At 41.8% G+C, this 26555-nt stretch overlaps 1 protein-coding gene across 2 annotated transcripts in view; it reads left to right on the top strand.

Moving 5' to 3' along the window:
* Window positions 1-26555, top strand: part of LAPTM4B (lysosomal protein transmembrane 4 beta) — a 128550-nt gene that overhangs the window by 13663 nt on the left and 88332 nt on the right. Inside the window, exon 2 of one of the 2 annotated variants that reach the window (XM_048841305.2) lies at window positions 13583-13694. The exons of the other annotated variant lie outside the window; for it this stretch is intronic. Within the exon in view, the coding sequence (XP_048697262.1) occupies window positions 13583-13694 (112 nt within the window). The remainder of the gene's footprint in view (window positions 1-13582; window positions 13695-26555) is intronic. 2 annotated transcript variants of the gene reach the window in all.

The raw sequence follows: 26555 nt of genomic DNA, 5'->3' as shown, positions 1-26555 counted from the left end.
AAGGGCACCGCAGTAATAACACACTTCCACTAACTGTGTTGTACATGTTCTGTGGACAACTTAAGGGCTTTTGTTACAAGTTTTGCAACTTTTCCTGAAATGAACTTGGTCTCTGTTCATCCCTGTTTGGTCTAACTCATTTGTTCGCATCACAAAAACACCACATTTGGCAGCCTTTGCTGAAAAGAGGTGTCAGGATTGAAATAGAATAGGTGTTGGAGGACAGGAGTGTGTTTGCTGAACAGTATGTTGAAGTCTGCAAAGCACTTTCAGGTCTTGGTATGAATGAGGGAACAGATTTTAAATTCTGTATACCTTATAACTGAATTTTGCAATTAATCTTTTCCCTGTAATTTTATTTCTATTGCAAAGCAATCTCTGTTTCCAGTAGCTTTGAACAAAAGAAAGTGTCATAAAGTGCCTTCCTTATGTTGTGAAGTGTGTTCAGATTAGTGGGAAGCCTAGTTTTCTTTGAATGCTTTTGCATCTTTTATTGTCTGTCTCAAATGGATCAGGTTTTTTTATCACATAAGGTTATACCCTACCCTTAGTCTGTGTTTGTCTCTCATTAACATCTTTCTACTGAAAGACTGAGGGTAAAAATTCACCTTACATGTTTTTATCATGATTATTTAAGAATCACTTGTAGGATTCATCAATCCATTTTTGGAAGCTGAGAACTGCAATGGGAGAATCAAACCATTCATCATTCTCCACTTAAACAACTAACCCATGTTGAATGTGGATTTAATAGATATCAGTTCTCTATATAGCTGGCTTCTCTGTCTAACTTTATGAAGTCTCTTTGATTAGATATCTTTAAACAGGAATTCTAGCTTGTCAGAACAATATTCTAATGTGAACACACACTACATAATAGAATGGATTATATTTCTCAGATCCCAGTCAACTGTATAGATTCTCGGTAGCAGCCATCCATCAGTGGTAATTTTCAGGTCCCTGGCAAAGTACAGGTACAGCTCTTTCCAAGTACAGTTTAAAAAAAAAAAAAAAGTAACACAGAACCCATTAATACATTTACATATGAATATTCTATTTATCAAACTGTAAAGGATTAACAGTATGCTTAACTGTCATACTTATCAAATTAAACTGATATCCCAAGGGAGGCAGAAAGATACTTAGTGTGCACCTTGCACGTTGCATCCATCTAAACTTTCTTGTACAAATTCCGTAATTTCTGTTTTTCATTTGAGACAGGTCTGTTGTGGGTTGGACTTCAGGTCCTCCTAAAAGGCTGCCAACAGGCAACAGCAGAGTCCTTTGCAAAGAAGAGTGGTTGTAAATCATGCTAGATTTACAGTTTATCAGTTTATTCGGCATAGACTTAAAGTTCAATACTTAGTGTCATTATAATAATCAAAGTTGAGATGTATTTGAAGAATAACTAAAATATTTTCTGCACCTCTAATATGCCAGTTTGAATCTGCTGGACCATTTGCTGTCATCACACTGTTGACAAGTTGAAGTAACAATCTGGCAATTCTTAACAATTTGTCTTAAGCGACAAAAATTCCAGTTTCCAGTGTTTTCTCCAAATCCACTGTCCCATAAGAATGGCCACATCTGATCAGAGTAATGTTCTATATAGTCCAATATGTTGTCTTAGACAGTGGCCAGAACCAGATGCTGTAAGCAACCCCATAGTGGAGAAGTATAGAATAACTTGTGTATGGGGAAAGTCTTGTCCAAACTCCCTGTTAGTTAAAGGTTGGCATATGGCCTCAAGCATGAGCGTTAATATGGCCTTTAAAAAATGCTATGTAATGTAACTAAATGTATAGTTTATCCATGTATATAGCTAATCCTTTTTTGAATCCTACTAAGCCAGTGGCTTTCAAACTTTTTGAGCTAACCGCCTCCAACTCCTTTGTGTTACAATTTTTGGTTGTGTCTCCCCTGACCCAAACAAAAAGAGGGGAGTTGGGGTGGATGTGGCACTCTCTCGTTGAGCCCTACCATGTGGGGCTGAAGACTGAGCTTCCTGGCATCATTGCTTGTCCCCCTGACCATTCCTCAATGCCCCCTCTAGGGGGGCATGCCCCACAGTTTGAAAACCACTGTGCTAAGCCCTTGGCTTCAGTAGTATCTTGTGATGATGAGTTTGACAGGCTAACTGTGTCATGGAGGAAAAGGGTTTCCCTTTTAATCCATCTTTAAATTACTGCCTTTCTGTTTACCTTATTCTTTTTTGTGAGAGCGGATATGGGCTGGTTTAGATGAACAGTTAGTGCATGGCAAGCTGGGGTGTAAAGCTACAGCACATTTGTGTGCCATGTACTAACTGTTCATCTAGATGAGCCCTAAGTAAGAGGACCTGGTCTACCTTCTGTATATAGTTCATTAGTTTGTATATCACTACCATGTCTGCCTTGCTGTGTAGTCAGTCCTGAACAGCAGCTCCAGCTACTTTGGTCCAAAGAGGATATATGTTTTATTCAGCATGAACCAGATGGCCTGTATACAGAGAGAGAACAACAAGAAATATCTACTGACAGTCAGGTCAACATATGGGTTATATTGCGGCTGCTTTTCCCAGAACTTTCAACCGTTGAGTGACACATTCTCTGATATACCTATTATCTCTGAGCCGTCCACCTCCCATTAGTTCTGACAAACCTATTTTGATTGCATAAACCTCAGTGGAAAACATAGGAAAATCCTCTGAGTCCATCTTTCTCAGAGGGAGAGGTAATCTTGCTGGACCTGGTTTCTCTAATCGTAAAATGTCTTAGAAGCATAGTACTAGCTAGCTCTTCAATTCTCCTTCCTCCACCAAACTGAAACAAATTTGTTATTGTGGCTAATAATAATTACTTTGTAGGTCTATGGAAGGCTTCCACTCTCCCCTAACACCAAAGGTCAGGCCTTCTACCTCACTTTAGTCCTCTGATCACTTTCTGAAAATGTTAACCTCAACCCCCTCGAAAGCGAGACTGTTAGCCAGACCCTTTCTCTTCCTACTGTCTTATTCCCTGTTGTTTGGTGTGCTGACAAGCCCCCTTCTCCTTCACTAACTCAGTTGATAACATGGATGCATATTTCTCCCTGCCAAAGAAAAAATTCCCAGAGGAAGGGTTTGATGCTTCTTGACACTATCAGATAGTGCTTAATGACCTATCTTGTTCCCACCTCCTACTTAACTCTAGTCCATTGCTACTTTAGCCAGCTTCCCACCCCCAGGTTCCATGTCCTCTGATGACCCTTAAATTACTCTTCTTTGTTGCCATAGTTTCTGTGACGAGGGTCAGACAGTTGGTGAGCACCCCGCAACAATTAGGTTGGTTCAAGAACTAAAATGGCCTCTTGCTTTCACTTGAATCAGAATATGAAATTACTTCGTTCTCCTTTCCCCTTCTAGTGACAAAGAATGTACCTAAAATTCTACCTGTAAAGGATAAAGAACTTTAGGTCTCCTGACCCATTGTTAATTCCGTGAAGGAGCCAAAGAGTATATAAATCAAACTTGAAATTAAAAGCACTGTTCTGCTGAAGTGGTCAGGTGTCCTCTCAATGTACAAACTGTCCTCTTTCAAATTCTTATTAAAACCTTCTGTGCCAAAAGCTGCACAGAACGTGTGGGGTGGAAGGGTAGAGAGAGCGGGGACAGAATTAAGATAGTTCAGGTGATCTGTATGGTTGTGTTTTCTGACTTTCTCCAAGTGTCACAATAACTTTGAATATCAAGGTGTTATAAAATATGATTGGACTTTTTAATTAGTTTTTTTTTTGGGTTGTTTCTTTTTAGAAAGAACTAGAGTTCAAAAGTATAGTTCAATCGGTTCTTAACTATTCTATAGATATTTTCCACCATAACATCTTAACTCAGTTTTTTTGTTTGCCTGAAAATGTCCTCAGCTTTATTAAAATGTTTATATATAGGGAAGCTCATTTCAACAATTACTATGGATAGATGCTAAATTAAGCCCTTTGGGTTATGTTAGCTATTATTATGTATAAAATAATTTTGCTTCCTTTTAAAAAAAAAGTAATGTTCAGAACATGTAGCACAATGGTTTGTCTGACACAGAGAATTCAAATAGTATTTCACTATTAATCATTGCTCAGCCAGAACCATCTTCATTCATAAATATCTTCTTTCGTCTGGAAGATTAGTATTGTATGAGGCACAGCATTCTAAGATTTCCTGAACTCCAGGAGTGTCTTATGTAATTATGCCCTTTTATCGATGCTTTTTTAAAAAAAATACTTAAAAAAGATTCCATGTGGATTATAACGTGAAAGCTAAAATCAAGATTACTGTTACGTAGTTTTCTACCTGCCTCCTCCACCCAGATTAATGTAGTTTATTTTTTATATACTTAGGTGCTCATCACTGTAGTACCTGCATAACTCGCAACACCCTTCTGAGGCAAGGAAGAATCCCCATTTGGTAGGGAAGGTGAGGCAAGAGTATAAACCCCCAGTTTAATAAAACATTTTTAAGCCAGTGCTTAAGTGAATCTCTGGTGGCTTAAGTACATGCTCAAAATTAAGGATGTGCTTATGTGCTTTGCTGAATAGAGAGAGACTGCTGAATCAGGGCCTATGTCACTTGCTCCAGCTCATGGGGTGAGTCTGTGGTAGCGTCAGGAATACAATACACTTTTCCTGATTCTTAGTGCTATGCCTTAATTTTCCATTATGCACAATCACAGGGCTGTATCTTAGCTGTGTGCTGTGACACTTTTGTATTTTTATGCCTGATTTTGCAAGCAAGTAGATTTTAAGTGAGGTGAAACTTGGGGGGTACTCAAGACAAATCAGACTCCCAAAAGGCGTACAGTAGTCTAGAAATGTTGAGAGCCACTGGCTTAACATACTTTATATAACCTCATCAGAATCAGACATATTTTGTTTTGCATACAGAGATGGATACAGTTAACAGTCTTGGACTACAAATCATCCCCTTTTAATCTATTTCATGCTAATAGTGTGTGTCATGATCCTTTGCTTGTTTACTTAGGTGTTAATAGATGAAGTTTGTGCCTCTATTGGTATCTTTACTATTTCTTTCTGATCCCTGGAATTGATCCCATCTTCCACTGGAATTTTATCATCTCAATTAATATCTTATTTGATAAGTTTCATATATATTGAAACAACATAAAACTGTACATAGAATAGCGAGGAACAAGAAAGGTGACACAAAATCCAAGGAGTCCTTTTTTTATATAGTCCTGGAGGTTCAGATATTTGAACAACTGGGGGTGTGTGGGTATTCATACCTTGTTCCTGAAGGCAGGGTGATTTTTTGCATGTCCTAAAACTTCCTGTTTACCCACTGTTGGAATAAAGTCTGACAGGCAACTCAACTAGTGGTGGGCAAATAACTGACTTTTCAGTTCACTGGCAGTTCTGGGAGGAAAAGAATTCGGTTTAGGTTGAGCCGAAAATTCTGAAGAAATTTGGCAAATCAAAAAAGTTGACAAAATATTTTGTTCAATGTGAAACAAAATGTTTTCTTTCATTTCTGAGCATTTTTAAAATAAAAAGCAAAGGCAAGGAAAGTAGATTCACAAAGCACCCAGAACAGAAGGTAGCAGCTCCTTTATAACCTTAGCCCTGTGATTAGGGAATTCACCTGGGATGTGGGAGATCTGGGTTCAGTTCCTCCCTCTGCATGATACAGAGTAGGGATTTGAACTTGCATTTCCAATTTGAACTTGCAATAGAGCACTCTAACCTCTGGGCTAGGGGATGTTCTGGGGTGGATCTCAGTCTCTCCAGTTGAAGCGGTTCCACTTTGTGTAAAATAACTTGAATAGTTATTGGGCCAGAGACAGTGAGTGAAAATGACTTAATAGGTACCTCCGTCCTTTCCTCTGGCTGTTTTGTGAATGGTGCCTAAATCCTGGTGTGAATCCAGCTTGGGAGGGGGAAAAAGTTTCGGCTGAAATTATTCAGTGAATTTTAGTCAAATTCCCAAAAAGCTCTAGGTCTGCTAAAACTGCATTTTTTGACAAACTATTTCTGCAAATAATTTCACCCACCTCTGAACTCAAGCTTTCCCAATTATAAGTCTTTCTGGAGCAATATCACTTTCTGGCTATTGACAGTACATTGTTAATCATTACTTTTATTCTTCAAACCTAAGTTGTGCATAGAATTTCTTTGGTTAGCATATCTGATAATGAGTTTCTGATCAAAGATAAGCAAATCTATATTTATATTAAAAAGAATTAACTATTGGTTTCTTTTTTTTAATAATGCCAGAAAATGTCTGAATAAGAAAAATTAGCCAAACAATCTCACGTTTTTTTACATGCTGTGTGTTGGGCTGTATTTCAGCATTTTCACTTTGACTTCCTTGACTAACTTGTAGGCCACTGGCTATTGGCCATATCTGCTCCATTCTTCTATTGAAATATTTCTTCCTAAATCCGCCTGTCATTTATATAGTTTATCTAAGGCATAGATCACCCTTGGGGAGAGGGGGGGAAGCAGTTTTGTTTTTTCCTCCAGACTTTTGTAACAACTGCTATATCTTTATCACCCTCCAATTTAATCTCCTTGGGAAAAATACAACTACATATCAGATTTGAAAACAAGAATACAGTATGTACAGTAGGTTATTGTACACGTGGGTTCAAGCATAAAAATGGCACTGCAAGCATACAGGGCTCGTTACTTCTCTCCTTATGTGTAAGCAATTCCCATTAGCCATGTCAGTGGGACTTAGACATATAAGGGGAGAGACCCCCAAAGCATTTAACAGAAAGATGGAAGGACATTTTGTGTATTAGATCTAGTAATTTTATCTTAATGCTTAGAGTATACATTGGACCAAGATTTCCTCTCCTGAATTCCTTTATCAGTACATTTGTATTAAATGAGGGTTTGTGGGAACAATTGTAGGGGCTGGAACTGGAAGTGAACATAATCAATATTGGACATAAGTATTCCCATATTTAAAAGTGATTTATTTTACTATATGAATGTTTCAGTATTGACTAAATCTGGTGGAGGAGTGTGTATGAAGAGGGTTATTTAGCCATTATAATCCTAGACCATTATTTTAATATTCATGGCTTTCAGTGTTTAACTCATGGGCTGATCATTAGTTAGCTCTTTTGGTTTTGAGCTGGGGTGCTCCGTTCCTATCAGGACTAAAGACATGTTTTAATGGTCTCCCCTCAGAGGCTGATGGAAACTAGTTTCCGATGATTGGGGAAGAATTCTATGCAGCCAACAGGCAATTATATCAGTGGTCTGGTATGTCATTGTCATAGTCTTTTTGTCCTCACCTGTTGATACAACGGTTCCTAAACACCGTTTTTCCCAGTGTAACTCTTCCTAGTCACCATGGGTCATGGATGAACTATGACAAATAGCTCATCAGTGAGAGAACTCCTATATCAAGTCTGATTGCAACAAAGAGTTTGTAAAATCAACATGCAGGGTCTGTGAGGAAGTGAAGAAAATTTTGGCTTATTTAACTTCCATCGTAGAAGCTCCATAAGCTTCCATTTTGCAGAATTGCATCAGTCATGCACAAACTGGTTAACCCTGATTCTTCTTATAGTTTATTTATAATGCGTTGAGATCCCTATCAGATCCTTATTGTGCTCACAGATATATAACTATAAGTAGTCAAAACTCTTTTAATCAAACCTTTTTTGATGAAAAATGCCTTTTTGATGTAAACAAAACCTTTCCATTAACATTTTTGTTTTGTTTTTGAAAGTTTTCATATTTTCAATGAAATTTTTTTTGAAACAAGTGAAACTAAATTTTTCAGTTTGTTTTTAAATGAAAAATTTCATTTGTGGTTTTGGGGTTTTTTTTTTTTGGAAATTAAAAATGTTTAGTTTCAAGCTAAAATTTTTGGTGGTTTTTTCCTCCCCTCTCTCCCGTGTTTACATTCCTTCCTTTTCTCAGGTTATAACCTCTTATTGAGATATTTTGTTTGGTTAGAACTCTCAGTACTGCACTGGAAACAAGGGGGTGGAGAAGGAAACGAGGGAGAGAAAGTGGTGGGGGGAAAAAGCGTGGGGGAGATTATTTTAGAAAGGGGAAGAAAGGAGGTGAGAAGCAAACTTAAAAACTTTAAATTGAAAAACAAAATTTTTCAGTTTTCAAAAAAACAAAATGAAATTTGTCAATTGGAAACAATTTTTCATTTAATTCATTTTGAATTTTTTTCATTGCAAAAGAAAAAAATCATGTCATTTTGATTTTTTTGGTGAAAATTTTGTTTTTCAAAAATGTTAAATACTATATTGAAATACTGTTTTTTACTAGCTCTGCATACAACAAAATGATGCCCCTGCTCCCAAGAGCTAGTAACGGCACTGAATGTTTCTTGATCTGAGGAGTTCTCAAGTTTCTCTGCAGATAAGATCAGTTGGGTTTAGGCCAAGATGTCTGCTTCCATGGTTGCAGTATCATCTATGGAGGAGGAGGAGAAAACCAGCTTTCTCTGCTTGAATTTTAGATGGTGTCACTCCCTGAGACATGAGAGGAGCTGGACTTGGTTAGAGCTATGGCCTCTGCATTAGAATGTGTTTTTCTCTGGTTAGAGAAATCTAGCAGGAAGATGTTGAGGATGTTTTTAGAGTTGACTGTCCTCTCTTTGGAAGGCAAGTTGCTTGCCATAAGTGATTACTGGACCCCCCACGTAAGAAACCATATAGGAACTGACAAACTCTCCAGTTGTCTGTGTCTAAAATTTCCCATATTTAGGAAAGGTTATTGAGGAGGTTGTGGTGAGGTAGCTATAGTAATATCTGGATTCCTCAGATGGTTTCAGTCCTTCTCAGTTTGAGGTTTGGCCTTTTTATGTTAGGGGGATTGCACTAGTTAATAATCTCCTTCTGGCAATAGATGTCTGTTCTGATTCTTTTAGATCTGTCCTTTGATTCCGTTGACCATAGGTGTTGTGGACCTGCCTATGGAGCCCTGCATGGATTGAAGATCAATTCTTTTCTCTTTTTATGAGGAAATGCTGGGGAAATTGCTATCTTCCCCAAAGGTACTTTGTAACATTTCCATTCTTTGGCTCCTCCTCTTCTGCATGAGGAGAAACAAGTGGAAGAGATGGCAGAGATTATTTTAGTTCTCCGGTTGTGGGAGTGTGCCAGTTGTTCATTTTCCTGTATCACAACTCGGGTGCCACATCTGTTGGATCTCTAGCTGTATCTGGATGGCCAGCTAACAGCAGTGGTCAAGATTTTTTGGGGGGGTGGGTTGTTTTTCCCCATCTGCACATGGGTAAGAGGATATAAGCTTTTTATTAAAGTTGTGGGTTCCCTACAGTTATCTATATGTCATTTCCTTGAGAGTGGATTGCTGTAATGTGGTCTACATAGGGCTACATCTATTCAGACCATTCAGCCTGTGCACAATACAGTTCCTAATGTTGCTTCACACCACTAACACAGTATATGTGCACTCAGATCAGCACTGCCTTCTGGTTGCTTGCCTTGGCTTCCAAGGCACTCACTGGGGCAACACATAAATCCATTTAAATATCTAGGCCTCAGATACTATGGTGATGATGGTCATATAAGTATCTAAATAGGTGCTTTGCAACTTCATTTAGAAGCTTTAGTTTTGACCTATAAGGCCATAGGGTGTTTTGGTCCTGGCTAACACCACCTTTCTCCTTGTGTGGTACAAAGCTGTCTGATATTGGCGGAGGTCATTGAGCTAATTGCTGCCTGGTTTAAATGGGAGCAGGCTGGTGGTGGGGCATTTTTAGTGATAGGACCTTTATTCTGAGACTTGCTTCCCTTTGCTGTGACAGCTCCCACTTCTGTATTACATTCGGATAAGTTGCAATGCCTGTCTGTTTTCTCAGGTTTTGTAGAAGGGTATATTCGAGTTTAGCGAGAGGACTCTCAATAGCCAGATCCTTCAGTTAAGAAGGTACAACCTCTTTCTTACATCAGTGTATTTGATAAGATCTGTAATTGTTTTGACTATCCTCTATCTCATCTTTCTATCTAATTAGTCTAAGGTATTTCTAGGGTATCCATTGCAATTGTATCCTAGTATCTGGCTGTCTAACCATATGGTTAAGGGGCAAAGGTTTCATTACTCTAAATTAGCTGGAGTCAAATCAAGGCCACCCCTTCTGCCAGTGCAGGATGGGCAGCTTAGCAGAGCCCACCTTTTGTTCCCCACTCCTCAAAAACTCACCTAATTCAAACTGTGCAAGTCATCCAGAGCCACAAAGGAGTGTGCCATGGCAGGATGTAGATTTAGGGGAATGGTCTATATATTCAGTGGTCTCCCTATGGCATTTTGGAGGCAAAAGCAAAGACGGCTGAATTTGGCCCCTTAAACCTGTCTCTCCATCTTCCTACCTTCTTCCCAGCAGTTGCTGGGTAGAGCTGTATTCATAAGAAGCAGTGCAGTCTAATCGCTAAAGCACTGGCTTCATAGTCAGAGACTTGGGTTCTAAGCCTAGTTCCTAACACTGACTTGCTTTGACTTCAAACATATCACATAACCTTTCTATATCTCTTTCTCCATATATAAAATGAGGATAATATGCCTCGCAGGAGTAACGTGAGGCTTAGTTACTTAATGTTTGTGAAGCAGTTTGAGGAAAAAATGCTATCTAAGTATTTTTGTTGTTCATTACACTATGCATTAGCTGGACAGTATGAAACACCTCGGGTGAAATCCTGGCCCCACGGAGGTGAATGACAAAATTCCTGTTGGCTTTCATGGGATGAGGATTTCTCTCCACATGCTCATTACCAGCCTTGTGTTTGCCAATCCAGCGAAGTGGTGTAATCTTCTCTTACTCTTTTACTAGATCATGTTGTGACATTACGCCCCATATTCTTTTTAGAAATATTGTTATGATATGAATATGGAATAACTAAGATGTTTTATGCAAGATGGGTCATGTGAGGTATCATTGGAAAGGTTATGATTTACTGAATGTAATTAATTATCCAATTTGTATGGATGTACCACTCCTGTATCTGAAGTTAGGAATATTGACTGTGTAACAATTACAACTGTGTGTACACTTGGGGAATGCCCGCCAGACAGTATGCAATCAGCCTGGAAGGGCCATTAGGAAGGACAATAGGACTTTGAAGATACTAATATCCCTCCTTCCTGAGAAGTTTCCTGGGATGCTGCTTTGACACTGCAGGGTCATGTGATAATGTTACCTGGTACAGAATACCATCCTGAAATGCTGATACTTTTCCATGGGAAGGGGGTCAAAACTGGGAAACAAAGGATTCCCACCATCTGTAAATCCTATTTAAGGCCGGGGAGTGAGTTAATCTGGGCTCTTCTCCACTGCCTTCCTGCCCAAGAAGAAGACTGCTGTAAACACCTGAAGAAACAAAGGAACTAAGCTTGGGGAAGGGGGCGGCAGCAGCAGCAGGGGCTGAGCCTTGGTGAGAAAGGTCAGCCTGTGAAAGGAATCCCTGGAGATTTATGCTGCAAGCAGTGCAGTTTACCTTCAAGAAACTCTGCAACCTGCTTGAAACAACATTTAGGGTGAGAAATTATTTGTAGCCAGTAAAAAAATTTACCTTTTGTAGTTAAACTTGTTTTTGTTTATTCTAAAACAGTTTGTGCAATTAATAATGGGGGGGGGGGGAGAAGTTGTGCATATCTTCCTCCACATTGAGGGAGGGAGTGAATTTCATGAGCTTATGCCAGGGGTTCTCAAACTGGGGGCCGGGACGTTATTACATGGGGAGGTTGCAAGCTGTCAGCCTCCACCCCGAACCCCACTTTGCCTCCAGCATTTATAGTGGTGTTAAATATGTAAAGAAGTGTTTTTAATTTAAAAGAGGGGGGTTTCACATAAAGGCTTGCTATGTGAAAGGGGTCACCAGTACAATAGTTTGAGAACCACTGGCTTATGCTGTATAGCTCTCTCTATAGCACAAGACAATATAATTTTGGGTTTACACTCCAGAGGGTGTGTGCACCAGAGTTCTGGACAATTCCCCTAGCTGAATCTTCCCACACAGAGCTGATTGCAGACTGTGTGATTCTGCAGCTGGGTGTGTCCCTACCTCTGTGTGCACAGCAGGACAGAGTGAGGGAGCCCAGGCTGGTTGAACAGGTGGATTCAGTGGGACCCTGGAAAGGGGGGTCCAACTCATCACACGTGTTTTTTGGAAGGTATTGCAAAAATCAGTTATTAGACAAGTATATTAAATTTCAGTATCAGACCAAATCTAATCTTTGCACCTGATTCAAAGCTCATTGAAGTCAATGGAAAGATTCTCACTGAGTTAAATAGACTTTTGATTAGGCAATTAACCATGTATTGATTGGTACCTACTGTGCTGTGTTAGGGAGTCACAAAGGGTTGTTCCACCATATGTGAAATCTGAATGTTTCCAAATGGAGAAAAGAGTGCTCTCTAACAGTATTCCAAAAATCTTTCAATACATCCATACAAAAGGATGATGCTTTCATACTTTTAATAGCGTACCACATGCATCTTAAATTCTTCTGTACTTTTTTCTCCTCTTGAGTGGTATATATTTGTTTCTATCATCTGTTCTCTACCCTTCTGTGAGAGAGCATGAAGCAAATATGTGAATTCCATTATATTGTTAAAATAACTAAGTTTAAAAAAAGTAGGTCATTGACCATTTGTCTCCTTAGTAGTAGAAAAGAATCATGCTTTCTCTGTCTTATAATTTTTTACACTCTTCATTTGGGGGCCAGGTTGTGATGCTCTTACTCACTTTCTCCCCTCACTTTAAAGTGGTGTCTAAGGCTCTGTTCATCACATGTAAAGGTATGACAATCTGGCCCTTGGTAGTCTTTTTAGTTCTCTAATACTTCATGTTTCATACCCTGCATACAACCATTTCTTCCTCCCTTTGCTTAGGTTGGCCTTGTGTTATTACACCTAGTTTAAGTGTTACTGTTCACAGAACTCTTCAGCATACATGAACTGATCTCTCAAAGTCACATGGGACAGAAGCGTATGCAGCAGCAAATATCACAATCTGTCCTTGCCCTGGGCTCCTCCTAAGGCTTCTGCTTTAGCAGCCAGTGCGAATCGGCTTGAATGTTAGCCTCATTTAGCCTCTTTCAGTGGACAAACACATCTACAGCCACCTAGCAATTTGCCAGGAAGAGATCTCATCACTCATCAACTCCATCTTATTATCATTATCCAGATTAGTAATTTGTGACTGGAGACTGTTCAGTTATAAGAATCTCAGTTAGGATTTTAAAAATAATTGTAATTCCAGGAACTGAATGAACTGTAAATAGATTATTATCATGCTTTATAATCCAAAAGAACAGGATCAGTGAGGTAGATGGAGTGGTCTTGTCAGGGGTGACTTGTTTCTTTCTTTCCTTTTTTTTAAAGGAACGGGGAGGCAAATGGAAAAGGGGTTGATGGGGTTTTGTCATTATCCTGTAATTTGGGGCTCTGGTACAAAGAAAAACTATACAATCTATTCAAATGGCATTTGAAGGCATTTATAGAAGGCAATTAAATGCATTTCACAGTAGGAACACTGTCTCTGCAGCAGTTAGCATATCCCACTCTATGGTATTTTCACTAAGAAATTACACATCCTGACCTTTCCCTTTGTCCTCTCTGTAGATCATCAATTCAGTGGTACTGCTGATCCTGCTGAGTGCCCTGACTGATCCTGATCAGTACCACTTACCAAGTGCTGATTTAGGGGGCGAATTTGAATTTATGGATGATGCCAGTAAGTATATAGCATTTAATTATCAGTATTTCATTTCTGTTTCTGAAGCAGTAGTATTTTTTAGGCAGTCTGGTAATGGTTATGTCTCCTAAACATTGCTTCACTACAGTATCCTAGCAGTTTGGCTTTTATTGCAAAAGGCATATCTACGGCACAAAACCACCACCACACTGGAACTGATTGTTTATATTTTCAGTAGTCTCATCCAATTGCCTGTTAACTGAATGGGTACAGAGACAAACTACCCCTTCACATCTAGCAGAGATCCCTCCAGAATAGTGGTGTGGCTTATTAGGGTGTGTGGAAAAGCCTGCACTACCATTGGCTGTGATGTAGCCGCCCTGAGGTGAACAGAGGGAGGACTAGAGTCAACAGAGCTGCAAATCAGCACGTTCATTAGCACTTAAAAAAAAAAAAAAGTAAATAAGGATATGAATAGTACTGGTTCTGAGATTATTATATTTATAATACATTTGCATGGAGCTACAGAAGCAGGAGTCCTTGTCTTTTCTCAGAAACTTTTAGTATCTCTCTCATGGCTAATAAATGGCACAAAATTCATTGATTAGTGGTAACTTAGGACTTTCTTTCTCCCACTGAAGGTTATGGCAAAACTTCCATTGAATTCAGGATCCTGTAGGGACTGGGGCATGGGTGGTCATGCCTAATGGTTAGAATCAGGAGCCTGGGATCGCATTCACGGTCAGGTGCCACATCAAAGATTAGAGCCAGAGGCAGAAGCAGAGGTAGGGAACAGGAACAGTGACCTGGAGCGAGGCAGGAAAGCTGAACAGACGGGTCTGGGATAAGGAGGACAGGAACCAGGAACAGAGTGGGAGGCAGGAAGCCAGGGCTCTGGAGTCAGGAAAGGTCCATAGTAGCAGCCATCTAAGAAATCCTCTAGTTGTTCAGACAACTTTCTGTGACTCTTTCTGGTTTAAGTACAGCTTCTCAGCTAAGTGGTGGGGCTGGACATCTCCCCAAATGAGGAGCTTCGTGGATGGGGCCATTTGCAAGCTAGAGCTCTGCTGGCCCCCTTTAGCCATTCATGTGAGCTGCTGAGTGGTGGCCATGGTCTGAGCACTGCCTGGGGAACTGTGGGCCTGGGTTTGAGGCCCATGATCCCTCACATCACCTCCCCCTCAGGGAAGTAGTGGGCTAGGTTTTTCAGGGTGGCTTTCATGGAAGGCATTTACCAGGTCAGCAACATGGACATTCTCTGCCAGTTCCCAGGAGCATTCTTAAGGACTGTAGCCTTCCCAGTTCACAAAATACCAGAGTCTATCCCATCTGATTCTGGCATCAAGGATTTCATGGACAATATACTCATCATGGTCTTGAACATGTAACAGCAGGGTGGTGGTGGGTGGGAGCGGTGAGGGGAATGGGTCCTGAATGCAGGACTTCAGGAGTGATATATCAATAACTGGGTATATGCAGAGAGAACGGGGTGAATAGAATTCAAAAGTGATTGGGCTAATTTGCCAGCAAACTCAGTAGGAGCCAAGGAACATCAATTCATAGATGGCCTCTTCACATGTAGGTTTTTTGTTGAGTCATGCCTTCTGGCCTATTGAAAGGGCTGGCCCCTCCTGTCGTCGGTAGTCTACATATGGTTTGTAGCTCTTCTTGGCATCCTCCAAGTAAACTTTCAAGTTGTCTTGGGTTCAATGCATCTGTTATATCCAGTCCAGGGTTGGTGGTTGTGGGAAGTGGTGGGTAGCTCCAGGGAAAACCAAGGTGGAACCCATAGTTCAAGAGAAAAGGGCTTTGCTGTGTAGATGCATGTTATGAGTTATTGTATACAAAGTCTGCCTGATATAGAAGCAAGAATCAATTGTTCTGGTGGAAGTTTATGAAGCATCGAAGATAGCACTCCAGGATCATCTTGGTTCTCTCCTCTTGACAGTTTGTCTGAGGGCAAAGGAGAAGAGGCAGAAGCAGATGCCAAACATCCGGAAAGCTTCTTTCCAAAAGCAGTAGATAAATTGTGCACCACAGTCAGAAACTATTTACTCTGGAAGGCCATAGTGGTGGACAACTTCGTCCACCCAGTGCCAGGGAATTTCTTGAGATGAGGGTAGTTTGTGAACCCATTGGACTTAGGTAGTTCTTCTACAAAATCTAAGGTGATGACTGTCCAAGGGCCTGATGGAGTCTAAAGGGAATGCAGGAGTCCAAGGGATTTATTGCGTGACTCCTTGGAGCGGGCACATACTTTGCAAGAGGCCATGTAAGTCTGAACTGTAGCCTGCACTTGAGGCCACCAGAAGAGACGAGGGACTGAGTTTTAAAGGAGCCAAAATGTCCTGCCACGGGGGAAGGGGGAGAGGTCATGACATACTTGTAGGGTTGTTATTCTTGGAAGCCCGGGGAGGAACATATGCCTTTTATGTAAGTTACCTCATCTTGGACATTGGGGTTCCCTACTTATGGCTTCTGTTTGACTACAGGGATCTTGTGTTCTGAGGCTGATTGTATAATGAACAGATCTTGGCAGGGAGCCACAGTCAGAAAGTTATGAGGCTTGAGGATACAAACATTTTTAGTCCTTAGGTTTAGAGTCCTTTAGGCCAATGTAATATTCACCCTTCCTGGACAAAGCATTAGCTTTGCTATTTTTGGTTCCTGGATGACAGGAGATTGTGAAACCAAATAGCAAAAAGAATAAGGCCCATTGAAGTTGTTGCTGGTTAAGGGCCTTGGCCTTACACAGATATTCAAGGTTCTTATTGGTATATACCTGGACAGGATACTGGGACACTTCTAGGCAGTGGCAACAAGGTGGTCTTAATTTGTTCTTCAGGTGTGTTTTTCCTGGAAGAGAAGGCACACAAATGTAGCAGTTGTTGAGCACTATGCTTTGGGGATAGCACTCTGATTTCCCAGCTGGAAGTCTCCACTTCAGTGATAAAGATGTGTGAGGTGTTGGGGTGGACCAATATGGGAATGGTGGAAAATGTCAGTTTTAATTCTTGAAGGCCTGATATGCCTAGGGAGAGCAGAGGAACTTGGTGGTTTTGCAGAGCATGGCAGCAAAAGGGGCAATCTGCTCCGAGAACTTTGGGATGAACTACTGATAGAAGTTTGCAAACCTCAGAAGACTTAGTTTGCAAACGTTCCATGACGCCACCTACTCAAGGACTGCGTTTACCTTGCACAGGTCCATTTCGATACTGGCAGGAGATAAAATTCCTCGGGTTCATCCTATGGAGAACTGATCAAAGGCACATTTTTCTAGCTTAGCATAGAGGCCTTGTTGGCATAGCTGCTTCAGGATGGAATGGATGTGCATATTTTGTTCGGCACTGTCTGAATAAGTACATCATCCAGTTTTGCTACCATGTATTGGCCCAGAATGTCCTAGAATACCTCATTAATAAATTGCTGGAATGTTGTGGGTACATTCATCAAACCAAATGGCATCATGAGATAATGAAGTGACCATAACATAAAAGGCTGTGTTCCATTGTCTCCAGCTCTAACATGTACTAAGTTGTATGCCCTCTGGAGGTCTAGTTTTGTGGATACTCAGATGGTGCTCATGTGATCCATTGGCTCAGAGATTAGTGATAATGGGTCTCTGTTTCTGTTAGTGCCCTGATGTAGGGTCCGATAGTCCACATGTAGTCAGAGGCTTCCATCCTTTTATAACAAGGAAGACTGGTGCCTCCACAGGCAAAGAGAATTTATGAATAAAGTCCTGGGCTAGGTTCTCCTGAAAGTAGGTACGCAGCTTGGCTGGTTTGGGCTCTGACATGGCATATATCCACTCAAACGGAGTGTTGACCCCTAGTTATAGCTCGATTGGGCAGTCATAGTCCCTGTGCAGGGGCACGGTGTTTGTGTTCTTTTTTTCGAAGACATTTGTAGTCACTGTATTTGGATGAAGTCAAGGACCAGAATTAGCCAGCAGCTCTGCTGGGCCAGCTACCCCGTGTGACCTTTGGGGGCAAGCAGTGCTGGGGGCAGAATTCTGAGAGAAATTCAATTTTTAGTTTGCACCAGCTGATAAGGGGGTTGTGGCGGGACAACCACAGGATACCCAGGATCAGAGGGAAGTGCAGGGAATGGCTGGCATTGAACTGTAGGGTCATTTGATGCCCTTGGTTAGTTACTTTGAGAGGAACAGTTCCTGCGGCCACTGGTGTGGAGGATAACAGCGGCTCGTCGATGGTCTCTACCAGGTCTGGAATGGTCTTGGGCCACAGAGGAATCTGTAGTGTCCAGGCTGCTTCTGCATTGTTAAAGGTGTCTACTGCATGAGAGTCGCTAAAAGTCTGCTGCAGAGGGGGTGGTTGGAGAGGCTCCAGGATTCATAACTTGACTGGTACTTGCAGGTGCAGTACCAGTCAACGGGAGCCAGCGTGTGCTTCCATGGGGACCTCAGTTTGGGTTTTAGGGGGATACTCTGTTGGGATGCCCAGGCTAGCCCCCCTTCACCAGCCCTGGACTGTTTCCTGGGTTCCTTGGGGGCAACTGGAGATAGCGTGGCCTGGCTCCCCATAGTCGTAACATGTATTAAGGCTTTGCCAGCATGCTCTCTCTCCAGGGGCGAAATGCTGGTGGGTCAGGTCTGTCTGCAGCTGGTGAAGCAGTTGTGACACCCCTCTCATTTCTTCCTGTCGTTCATGTAGGTGATTGTCAATATGGATAACAAGATCTGTGAAGATGTCCAGACACGCTAGGGTCTCAAGTTCATCCTTAACCTTGTCCTGCAAGCTCCATCGAAACTGACATAACTGGGCCCCCTCATTCCATTCCATGTCCAATCCGAGCTGCTGGAAGTGAGCTGTGTAGAAGGTGTCTGTGCCCAACCCCTGTGGAGTTTCAGTGGGGGGGCGTGGTTGGGGTCATTGAAGACTGTGGATATTGCCCCCTAGAAGGCATGGCATCCTAGTTAGATAGAACTGGACTGTTGGCCTCCAACAGGAGAGAGACCCAGTTCAACACCTCCCCTGTCAGCAGGCTGACTACCAAGCCTAACTTGGTATGGCCAGGAGCGTACATTTGTGGTTGAAGCAAAAACAAGGGCCAGCATGGTTTCATGAAGCCTCGAAAATTGGAGTGGCTCCCATCAGAACACTTTGGCAGATGGATAGCAGGTCCCAGCTCAGGTGACAGCACAGCCAGACAGGCTCACAGCGTTTTCCATGTGACGTTGATGGTCTTGCTCCCACAATGCCTGATCCTCAGTGGCCAGCTGCATGTTCTGCACCAGCAATGCTCAGATATCTAACTGCACATGCAGGGTATGGCAAATACCACTGGGTCCAACCTCTGGTGGGCTGACTTGGAAGTTGATAGTGGTATGAGCAAGCTGTAGGGACTGGGTGTGGGTGGTCATGCCTAATGGTTAGAGTGAGGCACCTGGGACCAGAGCTGGGGTCAGTCAGGTGCCAAACCAAAGATCAGAGTTGGAGACAGAGTTAGATGCCAAGCCAGGGGTTGGGGAAGGGCACAGAAACGGAGCTGGAGCATGGCAGGAACCAGGAATATAGGGGTCTGGGATAAGGAGGACAGGAACCAGGCACAGGCAGAAAGGCAGGACTCGGAGTCTGGCAAGTACGCAGGGTCTGTAGTAGCAACCAGCCAAGGATTTCTCTAGTTTCTCAAAAAGAAAAGGAGTACTTGTGGCACCTTAGAGACTAACCAATTTATTTGAGCATGAGCTTTCGTGAGCTACAACTCACTTCATGCTCAAATAAATTGGTTAGTCTCTAAGGTGCCACAAGTACTCCTTTTCTTTTTGCGAATACAGACTAACACGGCTGTTCCTCTGAAACCTCTAGTTTCTCAGACAACTTCCTGTGATGCTTTCTGGTTTAAGTAGAGCTTCCCAGCTAATTGGTGGGACTGGACATTTCACTCTATCAGGAACTTTATAGGTGGGGCCCTTTGCATGCTAGAGCATTGGTCTGAGTACTGCTGGGCTACCCACAGGTGCAGGTTTGAGGCCCATGATCCGTCACAGATCCAGATCCATTTCTTTTACCAAAACCTTCTATCCTCTTATGGGGTGTAACAGGGTTCACTCACCTTTTGCGAGCATCCCCTTGGCCAAGTGCATGTACCTGCGCACACCCCCTTTGTCATGTGTCTTCAGTGACTCAGCCTTCCAGCTGAGTCTCGCTCTGTGTGATGAAAGCAAAACCCCATCCAGGGTACAAGTTCAACAAGGGTGTCTCTCAGTGCCCTCTGTAACATCTCCCACAAGTTGTCCCTGCTCCGGGATAGAGCAGTGCCCCATGGCTCCCTCCCTGGTGACAGTCTTCGCCCTCTTAGGGCCTTTCTGGTTGCAGCTCTCCGGTTGGACCGCTGTAGTTCAGTTCCCCCTCTGCAATGCCTCAATGTCCAGGCCACTTCCTCCAGTGGCTAAAGGGCATTGGGGGGAATCTGGGACCTCCCACTACTCCGGATCCCAGCCCAGGGACCCTGTAGATAGCAGCTGTCCACTGTGTCCCTTTATCTAAGTTGCACTGCTCCTCTAATTCCCTGGGCCACTTCCCTGTGGTACTGCGCCATCTTCACCTTTACCTCAGGACCTTGTCCTGATCAAGTCCCCGCAACCAGCTCAGAGATCCTTCTTGCTCTCCCTGGTTTCTGGCAGCAGTTCCTGGTTGGAGGTCCTGCAGCTCCCTCAGCCAGCCACACACCATCCATGATACTCCAGCTCTAGCAAGGAACTGGAACTTACTCTGGCCCTGTAGTTCTTTTTATACTGACCTTCTGGGCCCTGGTTGGCTGTGTCCCACACAGCTACTCTAGGCAGCTTAGAAGACCCTCTCCACTGCCCTTTTCTGGGGCGGGGTGTGGCAGGGCCACCAGGCCTCTAGCAGGGGGCCTCAGAGGATCTGATATACCCTGTCACATGGGGGAAAACACTTTTTCCCCTCCATTAATATTTGTGAGTTTTTAAAAATTAATTTTTAAATAGTTGATAGGAAATCTTCTTAGCTTAAGTGATAGTTTTAAAACTAAGATCTATGTATCCATATTTCTGTAGCTACTTTCCTGCTGATTCATAAAACAATATTCTGGATCTAAGTGATTGACTATTACACTAAACACTTCACTGGAATATGGAGGAAGCTGTTTTCATACACTAAGCAGATGGGACAATGTGTATATATTGTAACACAAGTGCTTATAGTAAAAGTCCTAGGCCCTTGCATTGCTCTGGTTGAATTCCACAGGAATTTTCCCATTGACTTCAGTGTCTCTGAATGTGAAAATTAGAGAGCTTGCATCAGAGCCTCTATTGTGTCACTTCAAATGACTGACATCAAAATGATGTTTATTTTCACACATTCTTTAAGGTTCATACGCCAAAAATTTAAATATATGGGGCTTATTACTTTTTTAATGTGTTTTGATTGGAAAAAATCTTATCTATCAATCTTTTTATATGATTGGGTGTAAGATAGTAAGGGCTATAACAGATTCAAAGGGAACCTAGCTGAAACTGACATACTAAAACTGACTGTCCTGTCCTAATTCTTGGAGATTAACCTTGCAATGATTGCTATCAGTGTGGGTTTTATATAGCTGACATTAGAGGTCTGCCAGTGCTGGAGGCTTTAAAATAGTAATTCTGTTTTGTAATACTGTAGCTGTCAGACCAACTACATTTGGGATTTCTATCTTGATATGAAAATCCTGTTTTCTCTGTGGCCTTCAGAGATGAAGTCTAAAAGAGTAAAGGATGGCTTGTAGTCTGAGTAACCTCACATCCATTTGAGAATAACTGAAAGTGAAATGGTTCCTAATTACAGAAATGGACTTTGAGAATTCTCCTTTCATTCTGATCATTTGCTTGCTTGATTTTCATGCTTTATGAAGTACAGACGGCTAATTTAATTAATTTGCTATTCAAATTACTTTCAATCTCTGTTCAGAGAGAGGGTTTTTTAAATTTATGACTAGGATTGTTTAAACCTTGGTATTTTCTGTTTGAGATAAAGTACGCAGGCAAATGTTCACATTAATATTCTCATCACACCTTGCCCTTTTTTACTGGTCTTTTTCAAAAGAAATGTTTTATATATTTTTTGCATGTTTCATATGCAAAACATGCACAATACATAATATGTTTGAAAACTACAAAATTAATCAATTGTCATGTTTTTTAGGGCCTTATGTTCTGTTGGGTTTCAACCAACCTGGTTTTTTTGAGTAAAATTTTGCATTCCAAAATCATTGCCTACTTGAGTGGGGTGTTTTTTTGTTTTTGTTTTTGTTTTTGTTTTTTTTTTGTTTTTTGCTGGCAATGAATTCTAGGTAGAAGTATAATAGGCTTCTAATTATTAGTATTTGAGACCACATTCTATTGCAGGCACAAGTTGTGGGTGCAAAATTGTTGTTCCATGCCTCCCAAAACAGAAGCCAAGTCACTGAAAATCAGGCCTTAAAGTTTCAGGTAGACACAAACCTGTCCACGATTAGTCATGATGGATGAAATCCTGGCTCTATTGAAGTCAGGGAGAGTTGTCATTGAAGTCAATGAGACTAGGATTGTATCTTTTTGTATTTGTAGGTGGGAGTAAGTGTGGCTTATGGAGCACTTTCAGACTTGCATTAACAGTAGTTGAGAAAATTCCCATCGCACTCAGGACACAGTTTCTTCAAACGTTCTAACTTTATAAACATTAGTATAACATAGGTGCTCCCAATGAATAGAAGAAACATTTATAAACTGCAGGATTGTGAAGGACTATTGCGTTCTCGAGGGTCTGAAGTGAATGGGGGGGAAGGTGGGGTTTTCGTGGCTAATTGAGGGTGATGTTTCTCCTTTCCATTTTGGAGACAGGAAAGGGACATAATGGCAAAGGAACTGCCAAGGCAGGCATGCTGGGAAGGTACCAGAGCACGTAACTTGGCAGTCTGTACCTCTCACACACATCCCTAAGCTAAAGGTGCCTGAGGGAAAACGTGAAGCCTCCTGTTTGCCCTTGACATTGGCACTGCTTGGTTCAGTAGACTGAGCCCTCGAGAGAAGCACCCCTATTTTTAGGGACCCTGTGAATAGATAAGAATATGCAAACTAGATCAGCTGGAGACGTGAGAGCTGCCCTGTGTACTTGTTTGGGTTTTGAAAGTCTGATACGCTGCATACAGGGAATGGAAATAACTGTAAATAAACCTGAAATTCCAGAGGGTTTTATTGGCTTAACTTGAGACTCCTGCTCAGTTTGTCTATTTCCATAGACCATGACCCTGACATGTTAATAGTGCAACAGCTGTGTTGCTTCTCCTGTCTGGTTACTAGTATTGTCTGTTTTTATTTATAACTGTTATTTATTTATGTATTTGTTACTTATACAGTGCCATATATGTACATGATACTTTACGAAGTCAATGAAGATGGAGGGTGAAATCCAGGCTCGATAGAAGTAAATGGGAATTTTGCCATTGATTTCAGTGAGGCCATGACTTCACCCATGTCTCTGCCCCAAAATGTTTACATGTCTAAGTTAAGATGAGAACAGCAAAAAACTGTTTAAATGGCTTCAAAATAGTAATATTAGCTGAAGTAAATAACCAGACTTGGTTTAAAGAAAAAAAACCAACATCCCTATCCTTCATGTTCTCTCACTATTTTTTCTTCCTTCTTTCAGTGATGCTCTGTGCATAACCTTGGGCAACTTCCAAGCAGTGGGTCTGTCATGACAGAGAGCAGCCGTGCAGGAGATGCACACAGTTCACCCTGAGAGCTTGGAAGAAAGGGATACTGCTTTTGATGTCAGTGAGCTAGGGATGAGGTCTAGGACTCCAGCAGGTGAAGAGACAGTAGATTAAAGTTCTCAGTGGCTGTGTTGGATCCAAGCTCAAGGACTTGAGATTTTCCATGTTAGCTTCCATCATCTATTTACTTCTCCTTGTTCCCTACACCTGTAGCACTATCTGCCACTCTCAGACTTTTTCACCCATCTTCAGGGTAAGCAATCCTGTGAGTGAGATAGGTAGTAAGACCAGGAGAGCAAGTGGGATAATTACTGCATTCAGGACCCTGAAGGAAGCTCCAGTCTTAGGGGAGCGCCTGCCTTTGCTTCCTGCAGGTGCTGTCCTCCAATTTTCTTTCTCATTCCCACTCCTGGTCTCATTCCCACTCCTGGTCTCATTCCCAGGACTGATCAAGTTGCAGACTCTCTGGATGAATTAGGCTGAATATGTGCCAGCAGTCCTCAATAACATCAGCTGTGTCTTCTCCCTAAAGCAGGAAGTAAAGACAATCAGAAAAATACGATCTAACTTCAAAAATTAAGGAGGTTTAGTTTAAAATGCACTGATTGGGTCTCTTAATGCTTGTATAAAAAAGTGCTTCAAAAATCTACTTTAGGCAATAATAAATATGACACAGAAACAGTACCAGTACATCTCAGCTGATAATCACTAACACAATAGAATGCATTGCATGATTAGTTACTATGAAAGAGCACTCAAGGGTACTTGTTAGTATGCTAAATATCTAGTTTCAGTTCTAATTAATTTAAGCTGACAACTCAAAAGTGCTGATGGGCTTTTGAATAAAAAAGAGCCTGAATGAGCCAACTAGGGCTTGATGTAGCTAGAGAGAGAGCGCAAGCACATCAGATCAAAGCAGAAGTGTCACATTTTATAGCAGTTTCTGAGATTCTGGCGTTGAAATGACACTGATGTCACTAGTAGAACAAGTCCTATCACAGTGCTATGTCAGTCATAAATTAAAACTAAAAACAATTTCTGCTCAAAACAATGAATGAGTGATTGGTCTTTGTGATGGGGTCTACAGGCCCCACAATGAACCAGGGCTGGGAGTAGAGCAATACTGGGCAAGGATGACTCCACCCCTCAATAGGTACAGGGCATGCTCCGAGCAGAGGGACAGTTTAAAAGGACCCTGGTTGGCCCGAGAAGGGGAAGGTGCTGTTTGCTGCACCAGGAAGCAAGGCTGATGCTGAGAGCTGTGTCAGAAGTGGCAGCAGCTTTGTGAAGGTTGCTCTAGGATTTGGATTCTCCATTCTTTGGGAGCTAAAAGAGATTGAACAGGAGGCTGAGACACCAAGGATTATCCTTCTAAGCCAGCGGCCGTCTTGCCCGAAACTGAGGAGCTCCAGACTGGTAGGAAGTGACCCGGGGAAAACATAATTTGGGGTAGCTCAATAACTGGGCCAGATGTTTTGATAAACCCTTAGGGCCTTGAGTCAGGACCCAATAGAATGTGTAGGTTTGGGTCCACCTCTGGGGGAGCAATCTGAGCATGTGCTGAGGGGGCAGTTTAAGGCTGCAGCCGGGGCACCCACTGGGATGACTAGGCTGGCAGAAACTGTACGACCACACCTTGACCTCTGGTCATTGGACCTTCCTGCAACAGAATTGAAAATGGATAAAGTGAATGGGCAGGAGATGGGTAAGAGCTTGTCCTGGGACATGGACACTGCTGGACCCAGACTGAAGAATTTCAATAACAAAAGTCTGCGACTGATCTAATTCTTCTTTGATCAGCACAGGTGAGGAGCACTAATGCCACCAAGTCTAAACCAATCCCTTTCCTTAGTTAGTGTACTCATACCAAGTTTGCTCAAAGTCATTTTTAGTTTTAAAGTGATGTATTCACTGTCATGGTACTGAGCAGTTTGTGTAAATGAGCAAAGGTAACGGCAAAAGGAGGAATGCAGGGTTGTGGTTCCTACTTAACATAGCTGTGTTTTGATGGGTGCTTTTTTCTTCTTGAGTTAATCAGCATCTCTATAAATAAAATATACCCCATGGATGAGTCAAGATCTCTAGGTGTTGGGTTCTCTGCATATCCTATTCCCTCTCCTTTCTTTCCAATATTTGCTAGTGCCTCAGAAAAATGGATGCGATGTCCACACGTTCCCCATCTTACATTTAAACTTTCTGTATTAAAGGTGGGCAAGTGAAAAAGTGAATCAAAATGTCTGGGATTAGGGAAGCAAAAGACAGATATCCTCTTGCAACTCCCATCAAAACCTTAAAATATGTCAAGTTTCTAACAATTCTACTTGTGCTACCTTTTCCGTTGCACGTGCACACACAAACACAGGTTTTTTTGGGGGTAGTTTCTTCCCAAACTTCTGCTATTCATAAGAGGTGTATCAGATACATCGACATCTTAGTTTGTGTGGTGATTTTGTTATGAATGAGGGTTTTTAAAGTTGTTGTTTCTGCTATAAGATGCCTCTGGCTCTTTTGCTTGGTTTTATAAAGTGCTTTTTCTTTAAGTTGCCAGCGACCTTTTGAGTTTTGGTGTATTCATTATGACAAAAACAGGGAAGATGGTAGCTGTGTATTCATTTTGATTTCTTTTCAAGACCAATGTTAGCCTGGCTATCCTTTCTTTGAGTTGCAAAACAGAATCTGAATTCCTTGGGTAAAATCCTGGCCCGAGGGGAATCAGTTTTTGAGTTTGATTGCATTTGTCACGAACTGATTGCTCTTAGACTAGCTAGTGCCTCAACATAGGCAAAATATACTTCACTAAACAAGTGTTCCCCCAACTCTTGAAAGCTGAGCCTCCACTTCAGGAAAATGAAATCGATCACATCCTCTCTGTAACATCACTATACGTTAAAGGCCTATGTATTTTAATGTGTACATTGTCCATCATGGGATGGGCTATGCACATTTCACATTTGGAAGGCTCTTTTAGCAACCATAATATCTACAGCAGAGGTGTCAAACTCATTTCATGTGGCAGGTCTGCCACTTGGCTTTGGACACATTCAGGAAAAATAATTGAAATAGAAATTAAAAACCATGTTGGTAAGTACTTACATTCACCCTTTTATTTATTGATATTTCCTTTTCTTCAGCTTGCCAGGCTGGGATATCTGCTCTCCAGCATTTTTCAGTGCCATT

The sequence above is a fragment of the Caretta caretta genome, chromosome 2 (genome assembly GCF_965140235.1).
Source record: "Caretta caretta isolate rCarCar2 chromosome 2, rCarCar1.hap1, whole genome shotgun sequence".
NCBI classification, from domain to species: Eukaryota; Metazoa; Chordata; order Testudines; family Cheloniidae; genus Caretta; species Caretta caretta.
This window is presented reverse-complemented; position numbering and strand designations above follow the sequence as displayed.